This window comes from Symphalangus syndactylus, chromosome 2, assembly GCF_028878055.3.
Source record: "Symphalangus syndactylus isolate Jambi chromosome 2, NHGRI_mSymSyn1-v2.1_pri, whole genome shotgun sequence".
NCBI classification, from domain to species: domain Eukaryota; kingdom Metazoa; phylum Chordata; class Mammalia; order Primates; family Hylobatidae; genus Symphalangus; species Symphalangus syndactylus.
This window is the reverse complement of record NC_072424.2, coordinates 10,977,877-11,005,387: the sequence shown is the minus strand read 5'-3', so window position 1 is coordinate 11,005,387 and position 27,511 is coordinate 10,977,877. Positions and strand designations below refer to the sequence as shown.

General features: G+C 48.8%; 1 protein-coding gene across 9 annotated transcripts in view; it reads left to right on the top strand.

The window, feature by feature from the left end:
* The window catches only part of DOCK1 (dedicator of cytokinesis 1), a 556,524-nt gene that overhangs the window by 517,072 nt on the left and 11,941 nt on the right, over positions 1–27,511 (top strand). For all 9 annotated transcript variants that reach the window (XM_055245699.2, XM_055245682.2, XM_055245663.2 and 6 more), the window contains 6 exons: positions 2,792–2,878; positions 6,000–6,176; positions 7,301–7,384; positions 13,510–13,647; positions 20,632–20,777; positions 26,665–26,863. In XM_055245699.2, the coding sequence (XP_055101674.2) occupies positions 2,792–2,878; positions 6,000–6,176; positions 7,301–7,384; positions 13,510–13,647; positions 20,632–20,777; positions 26,665–26,863 (831 nt within the window). The remainder of the gene's footprint in view (positions 1–2,791; positions 2,879–5,999; positions 6,177–7,300; positions 7,385–13,509; positions 13,648–20,631; positions 20,778–26,664; positions 26,864–27,511) is intronic.

Sequence of the window (27,511 nt, the reverse complement as noted above, 5' to 3'; positions counted from 1 at the left end):
GCATCTACCCACTCTCCCTCCCAATCCCTCAGGGGTCTGCCAGTCATTGGATCCTCAGGGCAGTACCTGTGAGTCTCCTATTCCAGCTCTTAAGAGCCATGGGGAAGTTCCTTCCAGCCCTGAGGCCAGATTCCTTGTGTGTCACCAAGGAGCACAAAGGAGCGTGGAGTTGGTGAAATCTACAGTATTGTGTAGTCCCAGCAGGCTGGTTGTTTGAAGATTATGTTCACCCTATTCGTTGGTGAACCCAGCACCCTGGACCTCCTCCGGGACTGGTCACTGCAGTGTCTATTGTCTGCAACAGTGTGGGCAGAACCTAGGCACGTCCAACCTGGACACCCTCGCTAAGGGCAGTGGCTTTCAGAGCAGTCCGCACCTGTTACTGTCATCACAAGCACTAACGCTAGTATTTATATGGAGTCCCTCAACTGTGGGATTTATAGGCAGTTCTTGAATTTCCCTCACACCTCTCTCATCTGGCAAGTAGATATATTCTTAGACTATAAAGAAATAGACACAAGGAGGTCAAGTGAGCCGCTGAAGGGTGCGCAGCCAGTTGGGTGCAGAGCTAAGAATAATGAAGGCTCTTGACATTTTGAGCTGTGCTGAGCCTCAGAGGCTATGCTTCTTCTAAATGGCCCTGAAATCCCCTAATGGCCCCGTTGAGGTCCGGGCACTTGGACAAAGTGTTCGGAAGCCGCAGGATTTGGTCCTTCACATGCCCCACAAAGCCTTAGATAAGTGCAAAGTCTTTTGCTCTACTGGGAAGCCAGGCCCCGGCCCCTACAGCAGGGAGCCCAGCTCCAAGTGCAGGAGGCTGGGGAAGCTGCCCACCAGGCCGAGAGCAGTGCGAGGTGGCTCACACCTGCAGACTTGGCTAGGGGTGACTGATGTGCTGGGGAGTGAGGGCACTGACAAGGAGGAAGATGAGACAGGGCCTGCGTGAGGAGGAGCTGGCCGTAAAGCCCAGGATGGAACCCAGAGGTCCCTCTCCGGGCACGTTGACATGAGAGAAAGCACTGGAATCTGGTCTAGAGGTGGACGTGAGAGGGCCAGACCTGCTTCTATTGCTAGGACAAAAACCTGAGGGAGCCGTCCCCATAGGGCAAAGGAGGACTGGCCGGGGACATGGAGGCCTTGCCTGTGTCCTTATGGCTTCAGCCAGCTCCTTCCCTTTCCTCCTATGGAACATAAGAAGTTTGGGATTGGCCGGGCGTGGTGGCTCACGCCTGTAATCGCAGCACTTTGGGAGGCCGAGACGGGCGGATCACGAGGTCAGGAGATCCAGACCGTCTTGGCTAACACGGTGAAACCCTGTTTCTACTAAAAATACAAAAAATTAGCTGGGCGTGTTGGGCGCCTGTACTCCCAGCTACTCGGGAGGCTGAGGCAGGAGAATGGCGTGAACCCAGGAGGCGGAGCTTGCAGTGAGCTGAGATCGCGCCACTGCACTCCAGCCTGGGGGACACAGCGAGACTCCATCTCAAAAAAAAAAAGAGGTTTGGGATAAATGCTTTCCAAGATCCAAGTCAGTTTTCTGAATTTTTTTTTTTTTTTTTTTGAGAGAGTCTTGCCCTGTTGCCCAGGCTGAAGTGCAGTGGTGTAATGTCAGCACCCTGCAACCTTCACCTCATGGGTTCAAGCGATTCTCGTGCCTCAGCCTCCTGAGTAGCTGAGACTACAGGCACGTGCCACCACACCAGGCTAATTTTTGTATTTTTAGTAGACACGGGATTTTGCCACATTGCCCAGGCTGGTCTCGAAGTCCTGAGCTCAGGCAATCTGCCTGCCCTGGCCTCCGAAAGTGTTGGGATTACAGACGTGAGTGCCCCCCACGCTTGTCTCAGTTTTCTGGAATGGCTGGCATTCCATTATCCCATCTGCTTAAGTCTAGATTCCTGTTGACAGACTCAGACTGCTCAGTGACCCTGCAGTGCAGGGAGGTTGGAATGGCAGAAGATTGTTGCAAGCTAGACAGTACAAAAGAGGCGGTAAAGGATTTCCGGTTGACCCCTGCAATGGAGTTTTTGTGCAATCCCTAAAGAGTGGTAGAATTGTATTTATTAGATTAGAACAGTTTCCTGCAATATGTAATATACTGTAATACACTGTTTTACAAAGAACACAGATTGTCAAATGATGTTTTTATTTAAAATATGCATAGACACACTTTTTAATACTTAGTAAGAAGTCTTCAACAATAGATACTAAAGCATGTAGGTTATCAGTTTCGGGTAGGGGATGGTTTTTCCTCCTGCTGTTTCCATGTCTTTATGTTCTCATATAAACATATATTAGCTACATCAAAACATTTTAAAGTTTAAAATACCGACTGGTTTTATCAGAACATCAGAGGTCACTTGGATTAAATCCAGTCTCCCAAAGATGTATTTGCCCCTTTTAGTTTCTTATGAATACTGTGGCTAACGTAAGACTTCCTTGGAGCCTTTCTCAAAATCTGTTTGCTCAAGAGGGGCTCCCCATGCCTCATTTTGGAGTATACACATCTTTCTCACTCACCTAGTGTACTTTCATTGTCAAATACCAGAGTGGTGGGCAATGTTGGCTAGGGGACAGGAGATACTTTGATGTATCCTGAGCGATCGTTAGGCAGAGCATGGCTTGTGAGGTGCTACCTGAAGGCACACGTGCCCTGTGCTGAGCACCACAGACCCTGTCCTGCTGAAGGACCTGACTCTTGTGTATTATTCTGTAAATCCCCCTTAGGGCAGAGCTGTCCACCTGCTGACATCCTTCTAACCCATGTTGTGTGTGTGTGTTTCCTTTGCAGAATATGTGGATCGAGAGAACCATATACACAACTGCATATAAATTACCTGGAATTTTAAGGTGGTTTGAGGTCAAGTCTGTTTTCATGGTAAGGATGGCCCCACTCCAGAAGGAATTGTCCATTCCCTTCCTCAATACAGTGTGCCACGCCTTCTTCACCTGCTCGTGCCCCGTGGTCACTGTGGCAGCGTGCACACAGCAGACCCTACAGTTCACGTAACCACCCCACCTGTTCTTGAGAGCATCGATATCTCCTCACCCAGCCATATTTTAGTGGAAATGCTGTATAATCACGACCAACTCTAGCTTATCAAAAAACCAGAATGAAGATTTCATTTTTTCTTATAACATATTTAAATTCAGTCATAGCTGTGCTGTTTTGACAATGCTTTGTGTTAACCAAGTGAAAAGTTTAAGACAAATTCCAATCTACATAAACTTTTCTAAAGTTTTTTTCCTGATGGTTTTATTGCCATTTACATGACAAACAACTATTAATTAATAGTCCTTGCCCATTTCAAGTAAAAATAGCCTGAGAACATACCCCTCCCTGACCCTTTTTAAAGAAATAACAATTTCCAGCTCTCAGCAAAGCTAAACTTTGCTTTGCAATGGGACGGTTTCGTTTACATGAAACTCACATTTGCAGTGAGCTATTGCACAGTTTCATTTACATGAACCAGAGTTGGGCAGCAGATTTATTGACAGTATTGAAATGTCAGGGCCAAGGCAACTGGCAATATAAAAACATCTGATTGAAATCTGTAAGTTTTTGCTCATGTGTCTCAGTGCCTTTTGTTTTCACCTGGCAAGAACTCACTGAGGGGGGTGGCACTTGCCATTTAGCTTTCAGTAAGTCCCCCCGAAACACCTGATTATTTGTCTCTAGGGGCCAGCATCTCTCTGCCCAGCTGCATGTCCAGCGCCGAGCCTCCTCCTTTGCCCACACCAGCATGAGCTGTGGGCAGCCATGGGCCATTCTCTGAGAGGTCGCCCGCAGTCAGAGCCACTTCTTTATACTCAAAGCACCCAGGGCTCTTCGCCTACCCCTCCTGGGGTCACTTTCTGCTCCGGAGTTCCCCTTCTGTGCCCCCAGCAGCCAGGCATTGCCTGACAGATAGAAGGCTGTGGGAGTTCTGTGTCAGGTGGTAAAAGTGCACCCCCTTTGCTGGGTCCCTGTGTAGCTAGTGAGGCACTGTACATGTGAGAGACAACGGAAGAGCAGGCCCTCCACCTAAATAGGCCGTGATCCTCTTAATCACCCTCTGCCCATGAGCCCTTTGTAATCGGGGCCTGCCAGCCAACAGCTGCCGGATGCAGGAGCTTAAGGAGGTGGAGAGGGGAGCCCTGACCTTTCATGAGGATGCAGCTTCTCCTTGGGCTGCGTTGGCCATTTTGAACAGACTAAGAGGGCAGGAAGGCAAATAATCCCAGAATGGCAGAACTCACATCCTGCTACCAGCCCCTGATGCCCTCCTTGTGCCACCTGGGACCAACCCCCGTGGGATATCTGTGGGAGCAGCAGCTAACCTTCTTCAATAAAAATAGGAAGGGATTCTTTCTTAGTGCAAATGAGATTAGTAACAGGGAGTTAACAGTCAGTCCAGGTGGAATACTGCCCTGAAGTGTGCATTGGTTGAAGCTGTGTGCCCAGGATGAAATGTCGTAGGGCCTGGCAAAGCAAGTTGTGGGGTCAGGACAGCATGGCTATGCCTGCTGTCCAGGACACCGGACAAGGGGCCCTCTCAGCAGTGTGCACGTCGCTGGCCACACCCAGTGCATCACGATCTCCCCGAGGCTGTCCCTCCATCAGTGCAAGGACAGTGACATCGGTGGGCAGAGAGCCTCTGTTATCTCCACAGCCACCTAGGAGTGCCAGTCTAGGGTTGCTGATGGACAGAATCACCCATTCTCTGTTCATCTCTGCCCTGCCCCACCCCCAGCTCCCAGGCAGTCCCCTAGAGGCTGTAGCAGGAAGAAAGCCGGACATGAAGATACCAAGAGCTCTTGGGCATGGATGGGGGCCCATCACGCCTCCTTTGGAAGGAGCAAAGTTATTGCTGAGGTCACCCTAGGACATGGTCCCCGTGGCCCAGCATGAGGAGGAGGTTTGATCTGCCCAAGCAAGACCTCAGGGCAGCTGTGGTCCCTGCCTTAGACCCAGCCACGTTGCCCTGGCACCTTAGGGCTGAGCTGGAGGGCACTGGGCTGGGACTTGGCCAGGCCAGGCCCTGTGGGGCCTGCAGAGAAAGAGGGTGGAGGTCCCTGAGAGACAGGCACCAGAGCCAGGACTACCTCCTGCACTGAAGGTCTCATTAACCATGGCAGGTGTGCAAATGCGGCCTGTGAGGGCAGCCTGAAGGTGCTCCAAGCATCTTTTTCCTCCCAACCCCAGGGACCATGAGCTCTCTTTGTTGTTGTTGTTTGTTTGTTTTTTGGAGTCTCACTCTGTTGCCCGGCCTGAGTGCAGTGGCACAATCTCGGCTGACTGCAACCCCTGCCTCCTGGGTTCAAGTAATTCTCCTGCCTCAGCTTCCCAAGTAGCTGGGATGACAGGCATGCACCACCACACCTGGCTAATTTTTGTGTTTTTAGTAGAGACAGGGTTTCGCTATGTTGGCCAGGCTGGTCTTGAACTCCTGACCTCAGGTGATCCGCCCACCTCGGCCTCCCAAAGTGCTAGGTTTGCAGGCGGGAGCCACCACGCCTGCCCATCACTCTTCCTTCACATGATGGTGTGTGGTGCCATGGCGGGGCCCTCCCTTGACCTCCTTTGCCCTCCCTAACCGGACAAGTAGTGCAGGCTGCCCGGGCCTAGATTCCTCAAAATTCCCGAACATCTTCTCCCTCTGCACAGCAAGCAGAGAACAAGAACAGCATTGAAAGTGTCTGTTCTGAAGCAGGTGTATTCAAGCACTCAAGGCTGTGTGTTTTCCTGGGATGACCACGTATGTGCATAGCCACGTGCACACACACAGCCCCTGCCCCCAGAGCTGGGCAGCAGCTTTGCTTTGTTCCTTTGGAATTTTCATCTCTGGGAACAAACAATAATAATAAAATGCCCAGCTGCCCAAACATTCTGTTTGGAAGAAAGGTTGGTGGAGGAGCAGAAAGCCTGCCCCAGAGCACGAGCACGTGGCCCCTCTGGTGAGACCCCGGGAGTGGAGGCAGCTGTGGGGCTGACATCAGGCTCTCCTCTCTCCTTGCAGGTGGAAATCAGCCCCCTGGAGAATGCCATCGAGACCATGCAGCTGACAAACGACAAGATCAACAGCATGGTGCAGCAGCACCTGGATGACCCCAGCCTGCCCATCAACCCGCTCTCCATGCTGCTGAACGGCATCGTGGATCCAGCTGTCATGGGGGGCTTCACAAACTATGAAAAGGCACGGGACCCACCAGCTTGCTCTGGGCAAGCAGTCCTACCCTGGGACAGACTGAAAATTCCCAAGAGTCCCCAAAGCCCAGAAATGCCCCGGTCTCACTGAGCAATCTCAGCAGTGGCCCAGCCAAGGCCAGGCAACAGCAGCCAGTGGTGGCCCCTGAAGGCTGCAGCAAAGTCAAGGCCTGAGCCCCGGCGAGGCTCCCCTGGGCATCCCCAGACAGTCAGGAAGCCCCCACTGACCCACCCAGGCTGGGCTTCTCTGCACCCAGGCCTCCAGTGGCTTTTACAAGGTCTGGGATCTTAAAGGCCAAACGATAAAGTTAGACAAAAACACCAGAATATCAGGACTAGGGAGGTAGCGCTTTGATGGTGGAGGGGGCCTGGCCGGCTGGTCTCCCTGGATCCTAGCTCTGCAGGAATGGGCAGAAGTTGAAGGACACAGGGTGTATCCTAGACCGCCCCTGCCTGTGTTTGTAAATGCAGTTCTTTTGGAACAAGGCCACGCCTGTGCGCTTACTTCCTGCCTGAGGCTGTTTTCCTGATACCATAACTGGCGAGTTTAGTAGTGGCAGAGTTGAGTAGTTGTGATAGAGACCTGTATGGTCCACAAAACCTAAAATGTTTACCATCTGGCCTTTCACAAAAAAAGCTTGTTGACCCTTGATCTAGACAGAGTAAAAACGGAGACAAAAAGGGTACTGCCTGAGAGAAGGCTTCGAGGAGGTGGTTACCCACCCTTGCACAAAGAAGTTCATTGCCTTCAGGTGTAGGTCAGGCCTGGGCAGGTGCAGGGGCTAGGTGGGGGGCATGGGCATGTGAGTAGCTGGGAGGGCTGTATTCACTGCCACCCAGCAGGACCAAGCCACCAGGTCAGCTGTGGCCTTTCTGGACCCCAAGAACCGGGGTTGCTGCTGTAGACAGCCCTGTTAGCTCCACTTACGGTGTTTGACCTTGTGGGACATTTTGTCCTGGGTGCTGCGGAGGGTGTGACCCTGAGTCTGCAGTAAGCTCCTTGTGGATCTGTTTTATGCACAGCTTTATTCTCAGGGCCTGGCACACAGTAAGTGTGCAAAAACCTGTGTTTGCTGAGCAGCTGCACTGAGCGACTCTCCTTGTCTCCACCAGGCCTTCTTTACGGACCGGTACCTGCAGGAGCACCCTGAGGCCCGTGAAAAGATCGAGAAGCTCAAGGACCTGATTGCTTGGCAGGTAAGGTGTGCAGCGAGAGCCCTGCGTGGCTGGAGGGAAGGAAAGCTAGGAGGGTCTAGGCTCAGCACACACACCAGCCAGCATGGAGGTCCCTGGGCTGCAGTCACGATGCACGTGACTGTGATTGTCCCCGGGTGAACCCACCCACTGCTGTCATGATCAACTCAGCTCCTGGGCTGCAGTCAGGAATTTGAACACCCAGAAAATTATCACTTGCAAATGAACAAGGTCTCTTTCCTCCCCTTGGTCAATTCTGCCGGCTGCTGGAAAACTTTTTCTCTGTCTTTGTTGATAGAACATTGAGGTGAGCGCAGAGCCATGAAGCCTTGAGCTCTATCTAGCCTGTGCCAGGAAAGGCGCTTGGGCCAGTGCAGTCCATGTGAAATGCATGTAGGTCAGAAGCTGCAGTGCACCTTCTCCCTGTTCTCCGTGCACCTCTGGCGGCGGTGTGCGTCCTCATTTGTGTTTTCCCAGCTGAAGTTGTGCATGTTATTTCACTGTTCTACTCATGCTCCTGGGGCCTCTGAAGCCTTTGCCAGAGGGCCAGTATCTTGAAAGGGCAGACCCTGGGTGCTTTGGGTTCGGTGTCAGAACTGGGCGGATGCGTCTGTGCTTCTCAGAGCCTTCCTGAGCCTGGAAGTGTAGGGGTCATCAAGAGCCAGTCCTCACAAGAGCTTGGCCGGCACCTGCCTGCTCTGCTGCTTTAGGCTGCTGCCTCTTTAGGCCTCCTTTTCGCATGTGGGAGGCAAGGAGGGTGCTGTCCCTGAGATCTCGCCACACTGCGTAAAGAGAGTTGAGGGAGGTGGGGGCAAAGGCCTGCGTGGGTTTGGACCAGGTGTCATAGCCCAGGCCACTTTGCTAAGCTGGGGTCCCAGGCTCCCAGTCAAGGCCCAGAGATGCTGTGCAGTTGATCCACACCCAGTCCAGAACAGGGCAAGATACAAAATTAGCTGGGCGTGGTGGTGCATGCCTGTAATGCCAGCTACTCGGGAGGCTGAGGCAGAAGAATCGCTTGAACCTGGGAGGCGGAGGTTGCAGTGAGCCAAGATTGCGCCACTGTACTCCAGCCTGGGTAACAAGTGCAAAACTCTGTCTAAAAAAAAAAAAAAGGACAGGGCAAGGCTGTCCCTCTTACGAGACATCACTGAGAGCAGTTTGTTTGTTTGTTTGTTTGTTTGTTTGTTTTGGAGATGAAGTCTCACTCTGTTGCCCAGGCTGGAGTGCAGTAGCGTGACCTCAGCTTACTGCAACTTCCTCCTCTGGGGTTCAAGTGATTCTCCTGCCTTGGCCTTCCGAGTAGCTGGGACTACAGGTGTGCGCCACCATGCCCGGCTAATTTTTTTGTATTTGTAGTGGAGATGGGGTTTTGCCATGTTGGCCAGGCTGGTCTTGAACTCCTAACCTCAGGTGATCCGCCCACCTTGGCCTCCCTAAGTGCTGGGATTACAGGCATGAGCCACTGTACCAGGCCACTGGGAGCATTTTTATTCTGACATCCCAGCAGGGCCTCTTCTTAGTGGCCTCTCTGTCGTCAGCACATTGGCCATTGAGACATCTTAGAGTGGAGCAAGGCTGAGCTTTGGTTGTGAGCCAAGGTATGTGTCCTCTTAAATTTGTGTTTAGATATATAAGACGGGTTGGGTTTTTATAATTCTAATTACTTATATTGATATATAAACATAATATACATTATGTATGTATTATAAATAATTGTGATAGAATATACATAACATAAAGTTTCCCATCTCAAACATGTTTAAGTGTCCAGTTCAGAGGCAATAAGTAAATTCACATTGTTGTACAACCAGCACCTCCACCATCCATCTCCAGAGCCTTGTCATCTTGCAAAGCTCCAGCTCTCTACCCGTTGAACGACTTCCCCATTCCTCCCTCCACCCAGCTCCTGGTCACCACCATTCTACTTTGTGTCTCTATGAATTGGCCTACTCTAGATACCTTATATGAGTGGAATCATGTAATACTTGTCCTTCCGTGTCTGGCTTGTTTCTCTTAGCAGAATGTCTTCCAGATGCATCCCTGTTGTAGCATGTGTCAGAACTCCATTCCTTTTTAAGGCTGAATAATACCCCATTAGAGGGCCAGACCGCAAGGTGTTTCTCCACGGATCTGTCGAGGAACGACATGTGGGTTGTTTCTGCCTTTTGGCTGGTGTGAACGATGCTGCTGTGAACACGGGTGTACAAATACCTGCTCAAGTCCCTGCTTTCAATACTCCCATAGTTTGGGGTATACTCCCAAATTTAGAATTGCTGGCTCATGTGGTATTCTGTGTTTACTTTTTTGCAAAACTGCCAAACTCTTCTACGGTCGCAGCACCATTTGACATTCCCACCAGCAGTAATGCATGATTCCAACTTCTTTGCACCCCCAACAAGACTTGTTATTTTGTCTTTTTTTTTTTTTTTTTTTTTTTGAGATGGAGTCTCACTCTGTCACCAGGCTGGAGTGCAGTGGCGTGATCTTGGCTCACTGCAACCTCCGCCTCCCGGGTTCAAGCGATTCTCCTGCCTCAGCCTCCCGAGTAGCTGGGACTACAGGTGTGTGCCACCACGCCTGGCTAATTTTTGTATTTTTGGTAGAGATGGGGTTTCACCATGTTGGCCAGGATGATCTCGATTTCTTGACCTCATGATCTGCCTGCCTCAGCCTCCCAAAGTGCTGGGATTACAGGTGTGAGCCACCACACCTGGCCTGTTTGTCTTTTAAATAATAGCCATTTTAATGAGTGAGAAGTTTTATTTATATGTATATATAAACAAAAATTATATTAAAAGGGAAGAAATCAGACTTTGTCACAAATCTGTCTGCATTTGAAATCTGTTTGCTTTGGAATTATGGTTTTGAACGTCCTCAGAGTTTGACTGAAAGGGACATTGTTGGCCAACTGTGGCTTCTTTGCATGGATTGTAAGCCTCATGTAGACAGTCTCCCTCTGTAACTAAAAAAGTGGGAGAGAGTTTAAAATTGTGAATGATTCCATTTTAGATGTTGTAGATTTTATACTAAAGGGTACAAAATTCAGAATTCCTCTGCAGGCTATAAAACTATTGCTATACAAAAACTAGTTTGGTCTGCAAAAGTTCTATTGATTTTTTTTTTTCCTGTAAGCTTTTACAGCAAATTGGATTTTAAGAGTTTCAAGTCCTACAGAGGAAAATAATTTGTTCCCCAGAGAGCAGCTTTATGTCAGCACTATGTCATCGTTCCTAATAACTATATTAAAGGATGAATTTTAAAGCAGGTCACGGGAAAGTTAAAAGAAAGAATCAGTTTTCTAGTAACTTCGTTAAATCAAAGAGTGATGAAAAATGCATATTCCAAACATTACCTGTGATTTTGCTTTCATTTGCAAATGTTTGGAAAACCTGTATCTTGGTATTGGCAACTGAGTCATATGTTCATTAAAAATAAGAAGTTTGAGTTTATCAGAATGCTTTGTTCTCTTTTTGTTTATTAGTTCATTTGGTTTGGTTTTTTCCTGAAACTGTCAGGGCAGAGTGAGGTGTTTCTCCTGGGAGCCCCAGGACTCATGTGCAGAGTTTTCATCACCGATATATAATAAGCTCAGCTCCGATGCCTAAAATGGTTTGTGAAGGTTGGTTAATAAGTCCCAGGCAGCTCCTCCTCAGCTCTGCTTGCTGACTGAGAAACAGAGGATGGGCTGACCTGCTCCTTGCTGTGTGGGAGGTGGCAGTCAGGGTGCACACTGTGTGGTGCCTCTTCTAGGTTTGCAGCTGGTACCAGGTCATGAGTCACTTTCTCAAAGGCATGATTCCATCTTTCTCCATACACAGCTGTCATTGTGGAGCATCCCTGCCGAGTATTCAAAGTTAAATCCATACAGTCTCATATTAAACTACTGTGATATATACATATTTCTCTTTTGAAATGTACAAAGATGAAAGGCTGAACTCAGCCATCATCCCCAGCTGATGACAAGCATGACTGTTGTGTCCAGGGGTGGTGCTCTTGGAGCATTAAGCAAGGCTTCCAAATGTTCTGTGCTGCTTTCAGGGCATGAATCTGTGCAGGGGACAGACAGGAGCAAACTTCAAATATGGCCCATCAGGAGGGCGTCTTTATAGAGCAGGCTGCAGGCTCGCTTTGATCAACTAGAGGTGTGACTTAGGGAAAGTCCTCCCATCTCTGGGCTCTGAGAAACTCTTTAGGAATGCAGATTCCTGGGATCTGCCTACAGCAAATCAAGGCTGTGGAGGTGGGGTTCAGGAATGCGCCTGAGAGACTCTGATGCTTAGCCAGAGTGGAACCCACTGAACTACAGGGTCTCCGAGACCATTTCAGACCCTTGGTCTATGTTAAGTGCTTTGTGCGTTAGAATGTGTTTACTCAGGGCATCCTCTTATCTTCTTTCATTTAGAATCACACCTGCAGTTCAGCCCCAAGTAGACATACAACAGAGGACCAGGTCTGTCCTATCAGAAGGTTATTTCCCGTCAATGTCAGGAACTGTTGAGAGTGGTGAATTCTCATACCTTGTAAATTTCACTTATCCAATTCCAGTTCGAGCAGCACCAGCGTCCTAAACCAAATGGCCTTAACTCTCATCTGTCAAGTACCTTCTTTGACAGAAAGAATCTGACCATTAAGAGTTATATCACACCACCATCAACACCAACAACAGCAAAACTCAGAAACTAGATTACATTGTGTAGTTTAAGAAAGGCCCACCCTAAATCAGAAATGCTTTTAGTATCTAGGGTGGCTGTGCTTTCACCTTGCAACAGCGACTCCACACATCCCTGCCTTGGCATCCAAAGAGAGACACAACACATTCGACATCCCGCCAAAAGTTGTCCCAGTCTGCCTGCGTCATCGCCCAAGGCGGAACTCAGGAGGCAGAAGGCTGACAGCGAGTATTTTCTACTGCTGGCCCCGAGTAAACCGCGGCTAGCCCCGAGGAAGCTGCCATCTGCACGAGTAATTCATAGGGAATATTAAAACATCCCAAGTATTTTGAAATCTCTCCTGCATGCTGTCCTTTCGGTGATAACTGGCCAGAAAGGCCTGATGTGTGCCTAGAGTTTGGGGCCAACTGTCAGCAAAACAAACTTTTGTGTCGGTGCAGCCTCCAAGCAGGCTCGGAGGGCTGTGAGCGAGGAGAGCACTGCTACTCCCTCCTTTCCTGGAGCACCAAGAGAGGCAACAGCTGCGTGCTATAAATGGTAACCAAATACATTTGATGCGTTGATTCATCTTGATAAGATTTCTTGAATTTGCTCACATGAAATTCAATTGTGTACTTATTATCGCTCATACTAATAAATCTGCTCATTTAGATTGGTGTTCTGTCCTATTAGGAAAATCTGTTTTTAATCAGTATTTTGATTTAATTATAAATTATTGAGAGGAAGCCTCTTAGCTTGATTACATGGAAGAATGTCTAACTGAGTCCAAGCCCTGGGGGGAAGCAGAGACCAGGGACAGAAAGGGAGACTTTTCCTTCTCCCACCCCACAACAGCAGCAACTCTGGTGGGTCTCTGCAGCTGGGAGAATGAAAATGTCTCTCTTAGAACGTTTTTAAAGGTCAGCTTCATCTCCACTCTCGGAAGTGAAGTGTTGGCATGGATATTTTGTGACAGCAGTGTCGGCAGAGAAGCGATTATTTTTAGTTTTAAAGAAGAATAAATTTGGTTTTCCCTTCCAAAAAAGGAATATTTTTTAGGACTATAGTTCACATGTAATTACCTTTTGGAATAGGGTTCTCGTAAAGGCAATATTCTTAGCTAAAAAATGCACTCTGACATGACCCTTTGCTAATAGAACAAGTTACATCTAAACAAATTCAAGGTGCAGCTCTTCCCAAACTCAAGTGAAAAACACAGATAAGTCTATTCTGGGGAATTAATTGAGTAGCCGTGGTATAGGGCACACCACACTGGACACAGTCAATTCAGAACACAAATGGTTTTCATGTAACCATTTTGGTCTTTGGTGGTAATAGGTATGCTGGTGAATTGAATCAGCTGGTTTGATTTGGAAACCAAAGCAGATCATTTTGCCAGTTCCCCTTTCTCCAAGTGTGCGTTGCTCTTCCTAGACCATTATCCAAGAAATAAGGAATGTCAACCTCTGTGTTTTCCAGATTCCTTTTCTGGCCGAAGGGATCAGAATCCATGGAGACAAAGTCACGGAGGCCCTGAGGCCGTTCCACGAGAGGATGGAGGCCTGTTTCAAACAGCTGAAGGAAAAGGTGGAGAAAGAGTACGGCGTCCGCATCATGGTAAGAGGGTAGCATGCATAGTGTTGCAGAAGAGTGGGTGTCTGGGCATCCCACTGTTGAACTGGGACAAGCTTCCAGAGCAGAGGAACTCACATGTACACATGGTGCCTGCTTAGGAAGTGGGATGTGAGGGAGCTCAGCCCCCTTGGGCAGTCTTGTCTACCGGCAACCCAGCAACCTCCTTTCAATAACTGGAAATGCCAGGGCGAATAAACATTCATGAATTTCCTTGATTGCCAAATGCCCCCTCACCTGCTGTGAACACAGTCCAACCTTATTGTTGCAGAGCAATGGAGAAATCTCACAGCGCCCAGGCAACTCAGCTGGTTGACAGCGCACACCTACAGTCATACAGTACACACAAAGGGTTCGGTCATCCACAGGGCAACAGCACTCACGATGGCCCATGGCAGAGGTGGCCCAGCCCAAGGTTGACATCAGAGGATCATGGCCATCAGGGGAGAAGTGACCAACATCTGGAGTGTGAAATTATTAGCAAAGATTTACCTATTGTAGGAAGGGGTAATTGATCTAGACCAAGGAGGATAAGCCAGATGTGGTCAGGGGAGGAGATCAAGAAGACACTGCCTGGGGAAAGGACTCCCTCAACAAAGGCTGAGAGGCAGGAGCTTGAATGGCAGGCCAGGGGCCAGTGCAGACACAGGCATGCTTTGGGCAGAAGAGAAAATTCGGAGTGGAGATGGAAAGGCACCCAACCTCCAAGAGCAAGGGATGCCAGGCTGGGGCAGGAGGCTCTGCCTAGGATGAAGGACAGAACTGAGCTTTTGCAATGAGTTTATGGAAGGTTTCTGAGCAGAGGCTGGCATCAGGAGCAGGGTGGAGAGCAGCTTGTGAGTTTTAATGATGCAAAAACCTTGCAGTTCAAATCTTATAGCCCACTTGAGACCGTCCCCAGGAGCCATGCCTTAGCAGATGTGGGGGCAAAGCCAGGCACCATGAGTCACAGTGCTGCCCTGCTCTGCAGCTCAGAGTGGTGCTCCCATCTTTACTCAGTCTCTGGGAGCTTTGCTGGGCCTACCCTGCCTGCTCGGGAACTGTGGAGACACCAGACACAGCAAAGGGTCCCCACTCCCCATTGTTCAGGGATGAGGGGCAATGTGGCATAGAGAAGCAGGGCGCTCTCTTCTGTCTACTGGAATTCCATGCCTGCCAGCACTGAGGGGGTGTGCACAGGGCTTCAACTCCCCTGCAAAAGGAAGGCGAGCCATGGGAAGTCACGCTGCTTCTCCCAGATAACATACTGCACTTTCCTCTGCTCCTTGAAGACCAGGTGTCGAGTGGGGTGTGCCATTTTGGTTTTTTCTGGGCCCAGGGCCGCCTGTCCACCAGTCCCTGAAGTTCACAGCTGCTCTCTGTTGAACCCTCTTTTCTTTCACAAACTGATCTCAATAAGCAAACACTAATTTAGTGCTCCTCACGTGCCAGGGACCTTCCTAAGTGCTGTATAGATACTCAGTTGCTTAATCTGCCTCACACTCTGTGAAGCAAGCACTGCAGTCATCTGCATTTTACAGTCAAGGAAACGGGGACATGGGAAGGTAACCAGGTCACACCCTAGCACGTGGCAGACCCATGGTTCAAGCCCTATCCATGTACCTCCAGGGTCTGTGCTTTTAGCCCCTACTCCAGGGGCTAACATTTAGCACCACAGAGCTTCTCCGCCTCTTTCCCACATGGTGGGAAATGCATATGAGACCCGGACGACCCCTAAGAGAAGGTAATTTGGTTATGATCACACTGCATGCTCTCCCAGTCTCCCCGCCTCTGCCAGGCATGACTGAACCTTGGTGCCTCCAAGCCTAGGGCCTGGTGTCCATCAGATGAGAGGGTCCCAGGCCCAGCAGGGCTTGAACCCAACAAAGCCAACATAACACAACTGCTGCTCTGAGGTTGAAAACTCAGCAGGTGGGAGTGTGGAACTGCCAGCCCAGCGGGAGCTGCTGCAGGTGAACAGGCTTGGAAATCCGGGCGCTCTCCTTCAAGGCTGGGCTGGAGGATCCTTTGTGCAAGTCAGAATGCTAGAGTAGCGCTCGATAGCTTCAGAGCCTGCAACTCATTACAATCAGAGCTGAGTGGCAAGAAGCGTTTCGGAGTGCGTCACATCGCATCTTTTTCAAAGTTGATGCCTGTATTAATTCGTTCTAAGAAACAAACACTTGTGAAATCTTGACATTTTCTTCCTAAGTGAAAAGCTTCCTCTTTTCTCAGTCATCGAATGTCTATTTCAAAATCACAGAAAGCTGTCTGGCTCACCAGACATCCTGCATATCCCCTTCTCTGCCACGTTCATGAGTTCTGAGTGTGCTTGCTTTGGGCACAGGTGCAGAAAGCAAGGGCAGGAAGGTAGGGTGCTGTGGATTGGTGTGCTGTGTGGATTGGGGTGCCATGTGAATTGGGGTGCTGTGTGGATTGGGGTGCCATGTGGATTGGGGTGCTGTGTGGATTGGGGTGCCATGTGGATTGCAGTGTCGTGTGGATTGGGGTGCCGTGTGGACTGTGTCGTGTGGATTGTGGTGTCCTATGGATTGGGGTGCTGGGTGGATTGGGGTGCCATGTGGATTGGGGTACTGTGTGGATTGTGCCGTGTGGATTGGGGTGCCATGTGGATTGGGATACCATGTAGATTGGGGTGCCATGTGGATTGGGATGCTGTGCGTCCTTGGCTGGAGCTTATTTCCAGCACATCGTGAGGCAGCACCATCTCCATCAAACTCCCCACCCTTCTCTGTAGCGCCAGCTGGGGCACCCCGTCTAGGGGGTGGGAGGCTTTTACAGAATGAAGATTGCATTTTCCATCCTGGGACACTTTGTTCCCCGGACCCACCTTGCAGAGTCCTGCTCCATCCTTTGACCCCCAATAGCAGGTTCTGCAAGCATCCTTTGAGCAGGCAAGGGGACTGGTAGGTCCCCCTGTCCTTCCCTGAGAAACGTGGCAATAAAAAGCAGTCTGGGATGTGTCTTTCCTGTCTTACCTACTTTGGAAACTTGCAAACATCTCAGAGCACTTTGAAAAGCAATCTAGTATCACCCTGTTTGCAAAAAAGATGGATTTTAAAATTTAAAAATAAACCCATAGAAAGGACATAAACCATTTTGTCAATGTTTCTGAGCCAGCTTAAGCCATAGAAAGAGAAGGCGTGGACGCCCTCTGACTTCTTGATACCCAGGCCCCTCTGCCACTCTGCCTTGGCTTTCATCTTCCCAGTCCTGGGGCTCCAAGGAGCTGCCATTCCCTGGATGGGAGCTCTGCAGCCCAGCTTCTCCTGACCTTTAGGGAGCAAGGTGTGCAGGGCCCCAGGGATGAGCCCGTGAGCACCTGCCACCTTCGGCATTGGCCCCCGGGCCCTCACCAGCCCACAGCGCCACGTTCGGCATTGGCCCCCGGGCCCTCACCGGCCCACAGCGCCACGTTCGGCATTGGCCCCCGTGCCCTCACCGGCCCACAGCGCCACGTTCGGCATTGGCCCCCGGGCCCTCACCGGCCCACAGCGCCACGTTCGGCATTGGCCCCCGGGCCCTCACTGGCCCACAGCGTGCAGGAGGCATGTGTGTTGGCCTTCAGGCTTGTGAAAAACAGCTTTAGGTTTCTCACCAAATCTTCATCTACCTCTTCAACTCCGATTAGGAGCAGGGAAATTGATCCTGGTTCCGCATTCTCTCTACTCCCATCCACCTCATCACTCCAAACACCATGGAGAGCCATAACCCCAACATGCCATCATCCCCCTCTCCCCTCCCCACCTACTGTCACAACACCTGCTGGCCACGCAGACCCGGGAGAGAACCAGGAGTTACCCTTCCTCCCTCTAGTTAGTTCTAGCCGTGGGATTCCCTGGTGGTGCTGGGGTTCACCCCACCATCTTTGCCATCACAGTTGGCCCCTGACCTGGCCCCCAACTTCCAGGATTTCTCCTCTCTCACCCTCCCTCCATAGCTGCCAGGGGGACCCATCCCAGTAGTTCTCTTAACTGGGATCCATGGGACCCTGGGGTTCCTCAGAGGCTGCTGGGAGGGGTGTTTTCTGGGAGGTGGAGCTGATAGCCCTTGCCTCAGCAGGAACATTTAGCTTCACCTGTTCCATGTGCTGGAGTTCCATGGGGAGGAGAAGCAGTGCGGCATGGCCTACAAGAACAGCCAGGGACCAGGATTCTGTTTCAGATGCAGAGCTGATGGTGCAATTGTGTCCTTCAGTCTTGCAGCCTCTGAGGGCCAGCCAAAGTTCTAACATCACACTCGCACCCTCCCTGCTGGGCCTGCCCATCTTCTGCCCCACCCCCCAGCCCCTCCTCCCCCACCTGCCCTCTGCAAGGGAAAATGTGTCATCCTCTGTGGGTTTCCAGGCTGTACCTGGCATTTGTATAGCATCTGGAAAGGGACATTCCAGATCACGACGAAGTGTGCCTGCTTCTCACCCTTCCTCGTACAGCACTGGTCCCTGTGATTAAGTTCAGTCAACCCCCTCAACTCAGCCCATTCCCATCCAAGACTCTGGGCAGGCTCAAGGTGGGACATTACAGCTCAGCCAGGAGACAGCGTCGTAAAACTAAGGGTCATTGGGCAGGGCCAGAGAGTCGCTCCTGGTCAGAGAACTGGAATGAGTGTTTGCTCAGGCGGTGAAGACAGCAGCAGCCATCAGGGTAGCGAGCCCTGTGGGCGTCCCTGGCGGCATTTCATTTAGTTCTAATGCTGGCCCTCTGGGCAGGGACGACTGCTTCCTGTGTGCTCAGGAGGAAGCTGGGGCTCGGAGTGGCTCGGGGTTTTATGGAGGGTCACACCGTCAGTGCCAGGGCCATAATTCTAGCCTAGTTCCAGTATCCCCAACTCCTACCCACCAGCCCTGCTTTTAGTCACAGTGTCTGGCCCTGGGGTCACACCTCCCAGGACTGGGTGAGACTCTAATTGCATCAGATGAAGCAAAAGTAAAGCCCTGATGTTGATTTCTAGAGACTCTGCTCAGTCAAGAAGGAATTATGAGGCCGACCGCCCAGTAAACTCACGGTCGCACCCAGGGAGTGCCCTGCAAATGTGGGACTCCAAGAGTGCCCTCTGTCCTTCCTTGGCAAGAGTCATCCTCCTGCCAACCCCCTTCCTTTATTCCTTGAAATCCATACTCACCCATCTCAACCAAGACTGAGGTCACCCTGCTGAGATTATGTATGGGGTAAGGTTTTCACAGTTGGGGATAATCCCCAAGCAACCATTTCCCTTTTAGTTTCTTCTAAAGGCAGAGTAATTACAATGAACATCTCCGTGGAGCTATCCCCTGGCACCATCATTGGTGCAGGTCCAAGACTGACCAGCCCCTCTCTGCTGGCAAATCCCAGCTGCACGTCACTCAGAGCCAGTGGTCAGCAAACTGTGGCCCCCCGGCCTGGTTATGTAAATAAAGTTTTGTTGGCAGGCGGGCCATGCTCATTCATTTCTGTATTGTCTGTGGCTGCTTTTGTGCTGTCGTGGCAGTGCATGCTAGTTTCCACAGAGACCATATGTCCTGCAAGCCTAAAATACTTACCTGGTCCTCTGCGGCAGGGGGCCCCAGCCCCCAGGCAGTGGACTGGTACCAGTCTGTGGCCTGTTGGGAACTGGGCCCACAGCTGGAGGTGAGCGGCAGGTGAGGGAGCATTACTGTCTGAGCTCTGCCTCCTATCAGATCAGTGGCAGCATTAGATTCTCATGGGAGCATGAACCCTATTGTGAACTGTACATGTGAGGGATCTGGGTTGCGCACTCCTTATGAGAATCTAATGCCTGATGATCTGAGGTGGAACAGTTTCATCTTGAAACCATCCCCTGCTGGTCTGTGGAAAAATTGTCTTCCATGAAACTGGTTCCTGGTGCCAAAAAGGTTGGGGACCACTGCTTTACAGAAAATGTGGGCCAATTCCTGCCCTTTTACAATTTTGAACTTTTTATTATTAAGGAGATAGTTTACACATCAAATGCTGTTTTACTTGGGGTCACATATTTAAGAAAAAGGCCCACTCTTCAGAAGGGGAAGTGGCGTTCTATTAATATGACCTGTAATCTGCCGCTTCTGGCCTCGGAGGGCTGGAACCATGGTCCACAGCAGGTCTTCTGTAGTTGATTGGCTGAATGAGGTGGGCGGGGTGGGGTTGCAGGGTGGGGAAGTCAAGGCCACACAGAGAGGAAGTGCCCTACAGGAATTTACTCTCCACATCCTCAGGTTAAAGGAAAGTCCTTGTGCAGCAGCTGCAGTCCCAGATGTGCCAACATCTGGCTCGGGGTGCAGGTACACTGGAATTTTCTAGCTAATTAGATGTTGACACATGCTGTATTTCAAGGACACTTGGTTCAGTAATATGTCCAGAAGAAGATGGAAAAGTCCATCTAGAGATTTTTTTTTTTTTTTTGGCACAATGCATCACTAGTTCACTACCTAGCAAGTGGGAGAAGCTTTAGCAACTTCAGCAGTGGTTTCATCTACTCCGTGGCATCAGTCACTTGCAGAAAGGAAACGTACTTTTAATTAAGCAGCAGGAGCATCTTATTTTTGTCTAGAGGAGGTCAGTCATTATGGATTCATGCATTTTGATGGCCTGTGTAGTCTGTCAACCTGCAGAGATACACAAAATTCATCTAAAGATCGAAAGACTCTTTAATCACTCTCTAGGTGTTACTCTACATTAAACTTTCTGGTCGGCACATTCTCCTGTGGCTTTGGAATGTGTTGACACATTGTGGTCTTTGAAGAAAACTTGCACTGAGTATTAAAAGGCTAAGAAGGTACCTTCCGATACTTTCACAGTATTGGGTTAGGTTTTAAAAGACTCGAAAATAATCACTGTTTTTGTCTTCCACTCAGAATGAGAACATGTACTGTTTACAGAAGTCTGAATGATGATGGTCTGGATTCCACACAGCTAAGACCACTTTATCTCAGGAGTCTGACCATGGCAGGCACAGGCATCAAACAAGTCTCCTTCTCTCTCTTTCTCCTCTCAGCCCTCAAGTCTGGACGATAGAAGAGGCAGCCGCCCCCGGTCCATGGTGCGGTCCTTCACGATGCCTTCCTCATCCCGGCCTCTGTCTGTGGCCTCTGTCTCTTCCCTCTCATCGGACAGCACCCCTTCCAGGCCAGGCTCCGATGGGTGAGTCAAGCTCACAGCAGGGCTGGGCTGAGCAGCGAGGGCTTGGGGAATCTGGAAGGAGCCACCCAGGGCCCTGGGTTTATTTTCTTACAACTGAGGATTTTGTGTTCATCAAAATTATCTTTGAAACTGAGACCTTACGAGACTTTCTGACCGTAGTGCCCAATATTATTCTGAGGTCTTGTGAGTCGTTGAGAAAAATGTCCTCTCTTTGGGTACCACTTTGGGTAAGGTTTTCATCCAATTTAGAACCTCCAGTGAGTGTTCAGTCCTCTTCAGCATGGCTTAGAACAAGCTTGTCCACCCGCGGCCCGTGGGCCACATGCAGCCCAGGATGGCTTTGAATGTGGCCCAACACCAATCCATAAACTCCCTTAAAACAGTATGAGATTGTTTTTGTGATTTCTTTTTTTTTTTTTTAATAGCTCATCAGCTATTGTTAGTGTTAGTGTATTTCATGTGTGGCCCAAGACAATTCTTCTTCTAATGTGGCTCAGGGAAGCCAAAAGATTGGACACCCCTAGGAAGAAGCAAGGTGCATTTCAGGTTGGCCAAGTGCATCGTACTTTTCATCTCCTGTTCACCTCCAGGGTGTTGTGCCCGGACAGGAGCTGGTGTGGTCTGAGCATGACACATCCTCCACTGTCCACCCGTGACACCATTCTGCCAAGCCAACTGTCACAGAGTCAGGCTTTGATGATGATGGATGGCTGGGCCACCTTCTTTTTTTTTTTTTTTTTCTCCCTTCCTCATTTTTTTGGAGAGCAAATTTTTTGTTTATTTTTGTTTCTGGTGAAGTTTATTGCCTTTTAAAGGGGAATGGTGTTTAAGCAAATGCTTCTGAGAATGACCATCTGTCCCTACTTTTTATAACTCTGGAAAATAAAAGACATATTATCCTTTTTAAAAAAATTTTGGTTTTGAAGCAGACTCTCACTCTGCCACCCAGGCTGGAGTGCAGTGGTGCCATCACAGTTCACTGCAGCCTCCACTTCCCAAGCTCAAGCGATCATGACCATTTGTAAGTGAAGAGTTCAGTGGCATCGAGTACGTTCACATTACTCTGCAGCCATGACCACCATCCACCTCCAGAACTCTTTAATCTTGCCAGACTGAAACTCTGTACCCATTTAACAACAATTCCCCACTCTTTACCTCCCATATCGATTAAACATTCTCCTTTCTCCCTACCCCTGACACCTTGACGATGTCTACTTTCTTTGTTTTTTTGAGATGGAGTCTCCCTCTGTCACCCAGGCTGAGTACAGTGGCGCAATCTCGGCTCACTGCAACCTCCACCTCCCAGGTTCAAGCAATTCTTTTTCCTCAGCCTCCCAAGCAGCTGGGCCTACAGGCACATGCCACCACGCCTGGCTAATTCTTTGTATATTTAGTAGAGACGGGGTTTCACCATGTTAGCCAGGATGGTCTCGACCTCCCGACCTCGTGATCCGCCTGCCTCGGCCTCCCAAAGTGCTGGGATTACAGGTGTGAGCCACCACGCCTGGCCAATGTCCACTTTCTATCACTATGATTTTGACTATTCTAAATACTCATGGGCCACCTTCTTTTTTTTTTTTGAGACGGAGTCTCGCTCTGTCGCCCAGGCTGGAGTGCAGTGGCACGATCTCGGCTCACTGCAAGCTCCACCTCCCAGGTTCACGCCATTCTCCTGCCTCAGCCTCCAGAGTAGCTGGGACTACAGGCGCCTGCCACCGCGCCTGGCTAATTTTTTGTATTTTTAGTAGAGACGGGGTTTCACCGTGGTCTCGATCTCCTGACCTTGTGATCCACCCGCCTCGGCCTCCCAAAGTGCTGGGAGCCACCGCACCCGGCCGGGCCACCTTCTTTCTACAAGGCCACTTTGGAGATGCATTTTTGCTCTTGAGTACCCAATAGTTAACATTTGTTGAGCACACACTGTGGCTTTTGCATTAGCTCAGATTATTGCGAAGAGAACTACAACATTGGTTTTTTTTTTTTGTATTTTTGAGTGGCAACCATGTAAAGTTTGTTCTTCTACAAAAAGACAAAAATGTTGCATGCAATTTAAACAACACAGAAGAACCTCTAATTGTTTTACTGCCGATTTGTACAGTTGTTTGTGTGTCCAATCCCATTTGGTTTACAGTCCATCAACCTATCAAACCCACAGGCATCTGGCCCCTTCAACACACAGACACAAACTTCCAGAGAGCCCCAAGGGATGGCTCAACTCTGATTGCCCTTTGTTGCCAATGACTGATGTGCCCAATGGATAATTGCAAACTATTCCCACATTTTTTCTTAACAATAATTTTTATCAGCGTCTGATATTTACAAGTCCATGTCCATATGGAAATTCTCAATTTAGAGGTATTTAAATCATGTGTGCTTGTCACTTACAGCAAGATTGCTAAAGAAATTTAATTCAGCTTCTCCCCGAGAAAATCCCCAGGCTGGTTATGGAAAGATTTTTTTATTTCTAGGAACATAGGGGTTAGGGTGGAAATTGATGGAGAGGTTTTAGATAGAAGAGTGGTGAATTGCACATGTGAGCTCGGGCTGCTGGCTGTTCCCCAGAAGGCATTTGTTTAACCTTTAACTGGAAGGCATCTTTATTACAGTCCAGATTTGTGTTCATTCTTGGGGTTACCACCCTTTGCTAGCTAGCTAATGTGGAGAAAATGAGGCTTTGGTCTCAAATGGCACAGGTTACATGCAGAATAAAGTTCATCCTGTAGGCAGTTGCTTCTCGTAATATGAAAATTTAAAACTCCACCTGCCTTTCTCTGGGTTCTTTGTATATGCATCAGGATTTCACAACCTGGGTCTTCTCCCTGAGCTAAACAGCAGCTACTAATCCTTTTCTTACATACATTATCTCAAGTTCTGCTAAACCTAGAATAAAATCATGAAATGTTTGCTTGTTGCTTATAATAGATAAAATAATTCTCACCTAATGGATATGGATGTATTGTATATCCAGTGCGAAAGTTCAGGTGTCCCAAAATGCCTTAATGATCTAAGTCAATATTGGTATATTTTATCAATCAGTTTAAATTTTTTAAACATTTTATTATAGAAAAATTTCAAAGCTGAGTACAGTGGCTCATGCCTAAAATCCTAGCACTTTGGGAGGCTGAGGCAGGTGGATTGCTTGAGCTCTGGAGTTCAAGACCAGCCTAGGCAACATAACAAAACCCCATCTCTACAAAAAATATAAAAATTAGCTGGGTGTGGTGGTGCATGCCTGTAGTCTCAGCTACCTGGGAGGCTGAGGTGGGAGGATCACCTGAGCCTGGGGAGGTTGAGGCTGTAGTGAGCCATGATTGAACCACTGCACTCCAGCCTGGGCAACAGAGTGAGACTCTGTTTCAGAAAAAAAGAAAAATTTCAGATATATACAAAGTGGGCCAAACAGTATAATGAGGCCCCCACACCCCATCAGCCAGTCTTGACAATTATCAGCCTTTAACTAATCTTTTTTTCAATCTGTATCAATCATATTTTCCAGCAAATCTCAAATATCATATCATTTTATCTATAGCTATTTCACTATGAATTTCTAAAAGGTATGAACTCTTTTTTAAAACCATAACTAGGTTATATTATATAAACTATAGTCATATAGTTTATTTCACACCAAAAATATTGACAGGAATTCCATATTATAATAATATATGAGTGTTAATTTCCCATTGTCATGTCTTTTTTTTTAGTTTGAGGCAAAATCCAAATAAGGTTCCCACCTTGCACCTTGCACTTGGTTGATATTATCTCTTTAAGTCTCTTTTAGTCCCCTTTTTGCCCTTGTAATTTATTTGTGGGAAATCTAGGTTGCGTATCCTGTCATGGTCCCCACCATCAGGACTTTGCTGATAGCGTGCCCTATCGCATTGTTAAATTCATGTCTCGATTCTCCATATTCCCTGCATATTGGTAGTTGAATCTAGCAATTTGATCAGATTCAGATTTGATTTAGGGACAAGATGACTTCATAGGTACTTGTATGTTCTTCCATTCAGAGGCACATCATATCCTGTTATCTCTCTTATGGAGATGTTAACAGCTATTGATAATCAGTGCTTAGATTCAATACCATTATTGTTTACATAGTGTATGTACCTACAGCAGATCCTACTGCACAGCCATATTAGATGGGAGAAGCAAAGAATAGGTGGTGGTCCTTGCTCTGGGCAGTCTGCATCTTCAGCAGATTTAAGCGTAGTTTTGCAAATGATCCTTCCCTTCCTGGTTCATCTTATTCCTCATTATGGGACACACAACATGGAAATAATCAACAGTGAGCAAATCAATGGGGAGCAAGATTGCTGCAATGGGCGTCTTTTGTTTTGTTTTTGTTTTTGTTTGTTTTTTTGAGACAGGATCTGGCTCTGTCACCCAGGCTGTGCAGTGGCACAATCTCGGCTCACTGCAATTTCTGCCTCCCAGGCTCGAGCCATCCTACCACCTCAGCCTCCTGAGTAGCTGGCACTATAGGTGCACGCCACCATGCCCAGCTAATTTTTGTATGTTTTGTGGAGACAGGATCTTGCCATGTTGGTCAGACTGGTCTCGAACTCCCGAGCTCAAATGATCCACCCGCCTCAGCCTCCCCAAGTGCTGGGATTATAGGCATGAGCCACCACGCCCGGCCCTGCAGTGGCCGTCTTAATGAGAACAGTGGCTTTCTTCCAAGTGTCCCATTCAGAAATACATGTAAGAGAAACTAGAGCTAGGATGAAAATATGACTGGCTGGCTAAATTTTCTTCTCTTGAAATCATGCTCCCCTTGAAGAAGCCAATTTCTTCTCCAGGTGGTCAAGGAAGTCAGGTTTGGAAGTTACTGTGAGGCTCAGAGCTCCAAAGAGCAGGCTATATTTTGAAAATGTAAGATCCTAGTAACAGCGCTGCCTTCCATGTGAGCTATGCTATACAGTTTTTCAGGCGGGCCCATGCCTTCATCCATTCAACCATCTCTCCTGACTCCTCCTCACAGCAGGAGCTGCTAGGGATGAGACTCCAGTCTTGGAGTTGGATCCATTTCTTCCACCTCCTGATAGGACTTCTAGGACCAGAAACAGGATGGACATGCCAATCTTGTGTTGGAGTGACAAATCACAATTGTGTGTGGATGTGCGTGCACACTAACCTTTTGGTACATGCCTTAGAAACTAGCCCAGGATTCATTTACTCCATGGTGTAAACACGAATGTGTTTTTACAGCAACTGTGGGATAGGCAGAAGGGTGGTGGTGTCTTTATACCCTTTTATAAGTGAGACAGCTGCCACAGGTTACGAGGACATGAAGAGTCACCCACAGTGGCAGACCTAGAATGCAGGTCTTCTGTCTCCAGCTCAGTTGCCAGCTGGAAACCTCAGGGCATCTCCAAGCACCTGTGAGCTGGCCCCGGCTTGCTTCTGACCGAGCCATGCAAAGTGCTTTCACCTGGAAACAACCATCTATCTGTAATCATAGAGCCTTGGTCAGAATTAAGGTAGCAGACATTTCTTTGCATTGACATCTGTTTTTCCCCATTAAAAAATAGACGGAATATTTCTATATAAATCTCTAAAAGACGAGGGTTCCCCTTTTGAAATATACCCTAAATACCATCCTCCCATCGTAAATGAACAATTCCTTAATATCATCATCAAATATCCAGTGAGACTTCACATTTGCCCAGTCGTGCTAAGTGTTCTATCTTTTTCCAGTTTGTCTGTGTTGGGATTGAAACACAGTCCTTGCATCTGGTGACTATGAATCTGAAGTCGCCCCTGGCCTCCCTTTTAAATCCTTGCTTTCCTTGTAAATGTCTTCGATGGATTGTGAGTGACTTTACACATGTCGGTGGGCTGGAAAGCAATTGCTCTCCTATTAAGATGTCATTGACCTTTCCTTTAGGTTTGCCCTGGAGCCTCTCCTGCCAAAGAAAATGCACTCCAGGTCCCAGGACAAGCTGGACAAGGATGACCTGGAGAAGGAGAAGAAGGACAAGAAGAAGGAAAAAAGGAACAGCAAACATCAAGAGATATTTGAGAAAGAATTTAAACCCACCGACATTTCCCTACAGCAGTCCGAGGCTGTGATCCTTTCGGAAACGGTAACCTGAAAGGGTATCTTTCCTCGTTCTGCGGTAGCTTCAGGGACCTACCTTTGCCCCACCTGTAGCCAACAGGGCTGACAGTGGGCTCTTATTGAACTTGTTATAAATTAGCAACTCAGAAACCTGGGGTCCTCCTCCCCAACCTCGAATGTCCCAAGGCAGTAGGACAGCCAGAGCCGCAGAGAGACCTGGAGGAAAGTGGGCTTAGCATTTGTCCCCCTTCCTCGGGGCCTGGGGCGAGGCCGCTCTGCTGCTAGGCTCTGCTGCTCTGTTGGACTTGTTTCCTACACGTGTCCTAATATCCCGGAAGATGAGCAGGAGTCCTTTTGTTGTCAGGAAACAGTCCTCCGTGTCAGCTAATGCCTTCCCCTCGCCTCTTGCTGACTGGAACTCTCTAAGCTAGTTACGACCCAAGTGTTAAAATCAGCAGAACTAGAATCCAAAGACCTCTTCCCACTGGACCCCAGCAGCTGGACCTGGTCCTAGGGTATCCTGCTGTGTCTCATCTGCCCCACCTTTAAATCTCCTGGCCATCTTTCCCAAGGACTTACAGGGACTTCACATGACCCGTGCTGCTGAGCTGACCTTAAAAACGGGTCCCAGTGAGTCTCGTTCATTCCACAGTCATGGTCATTTGAGGGCGGT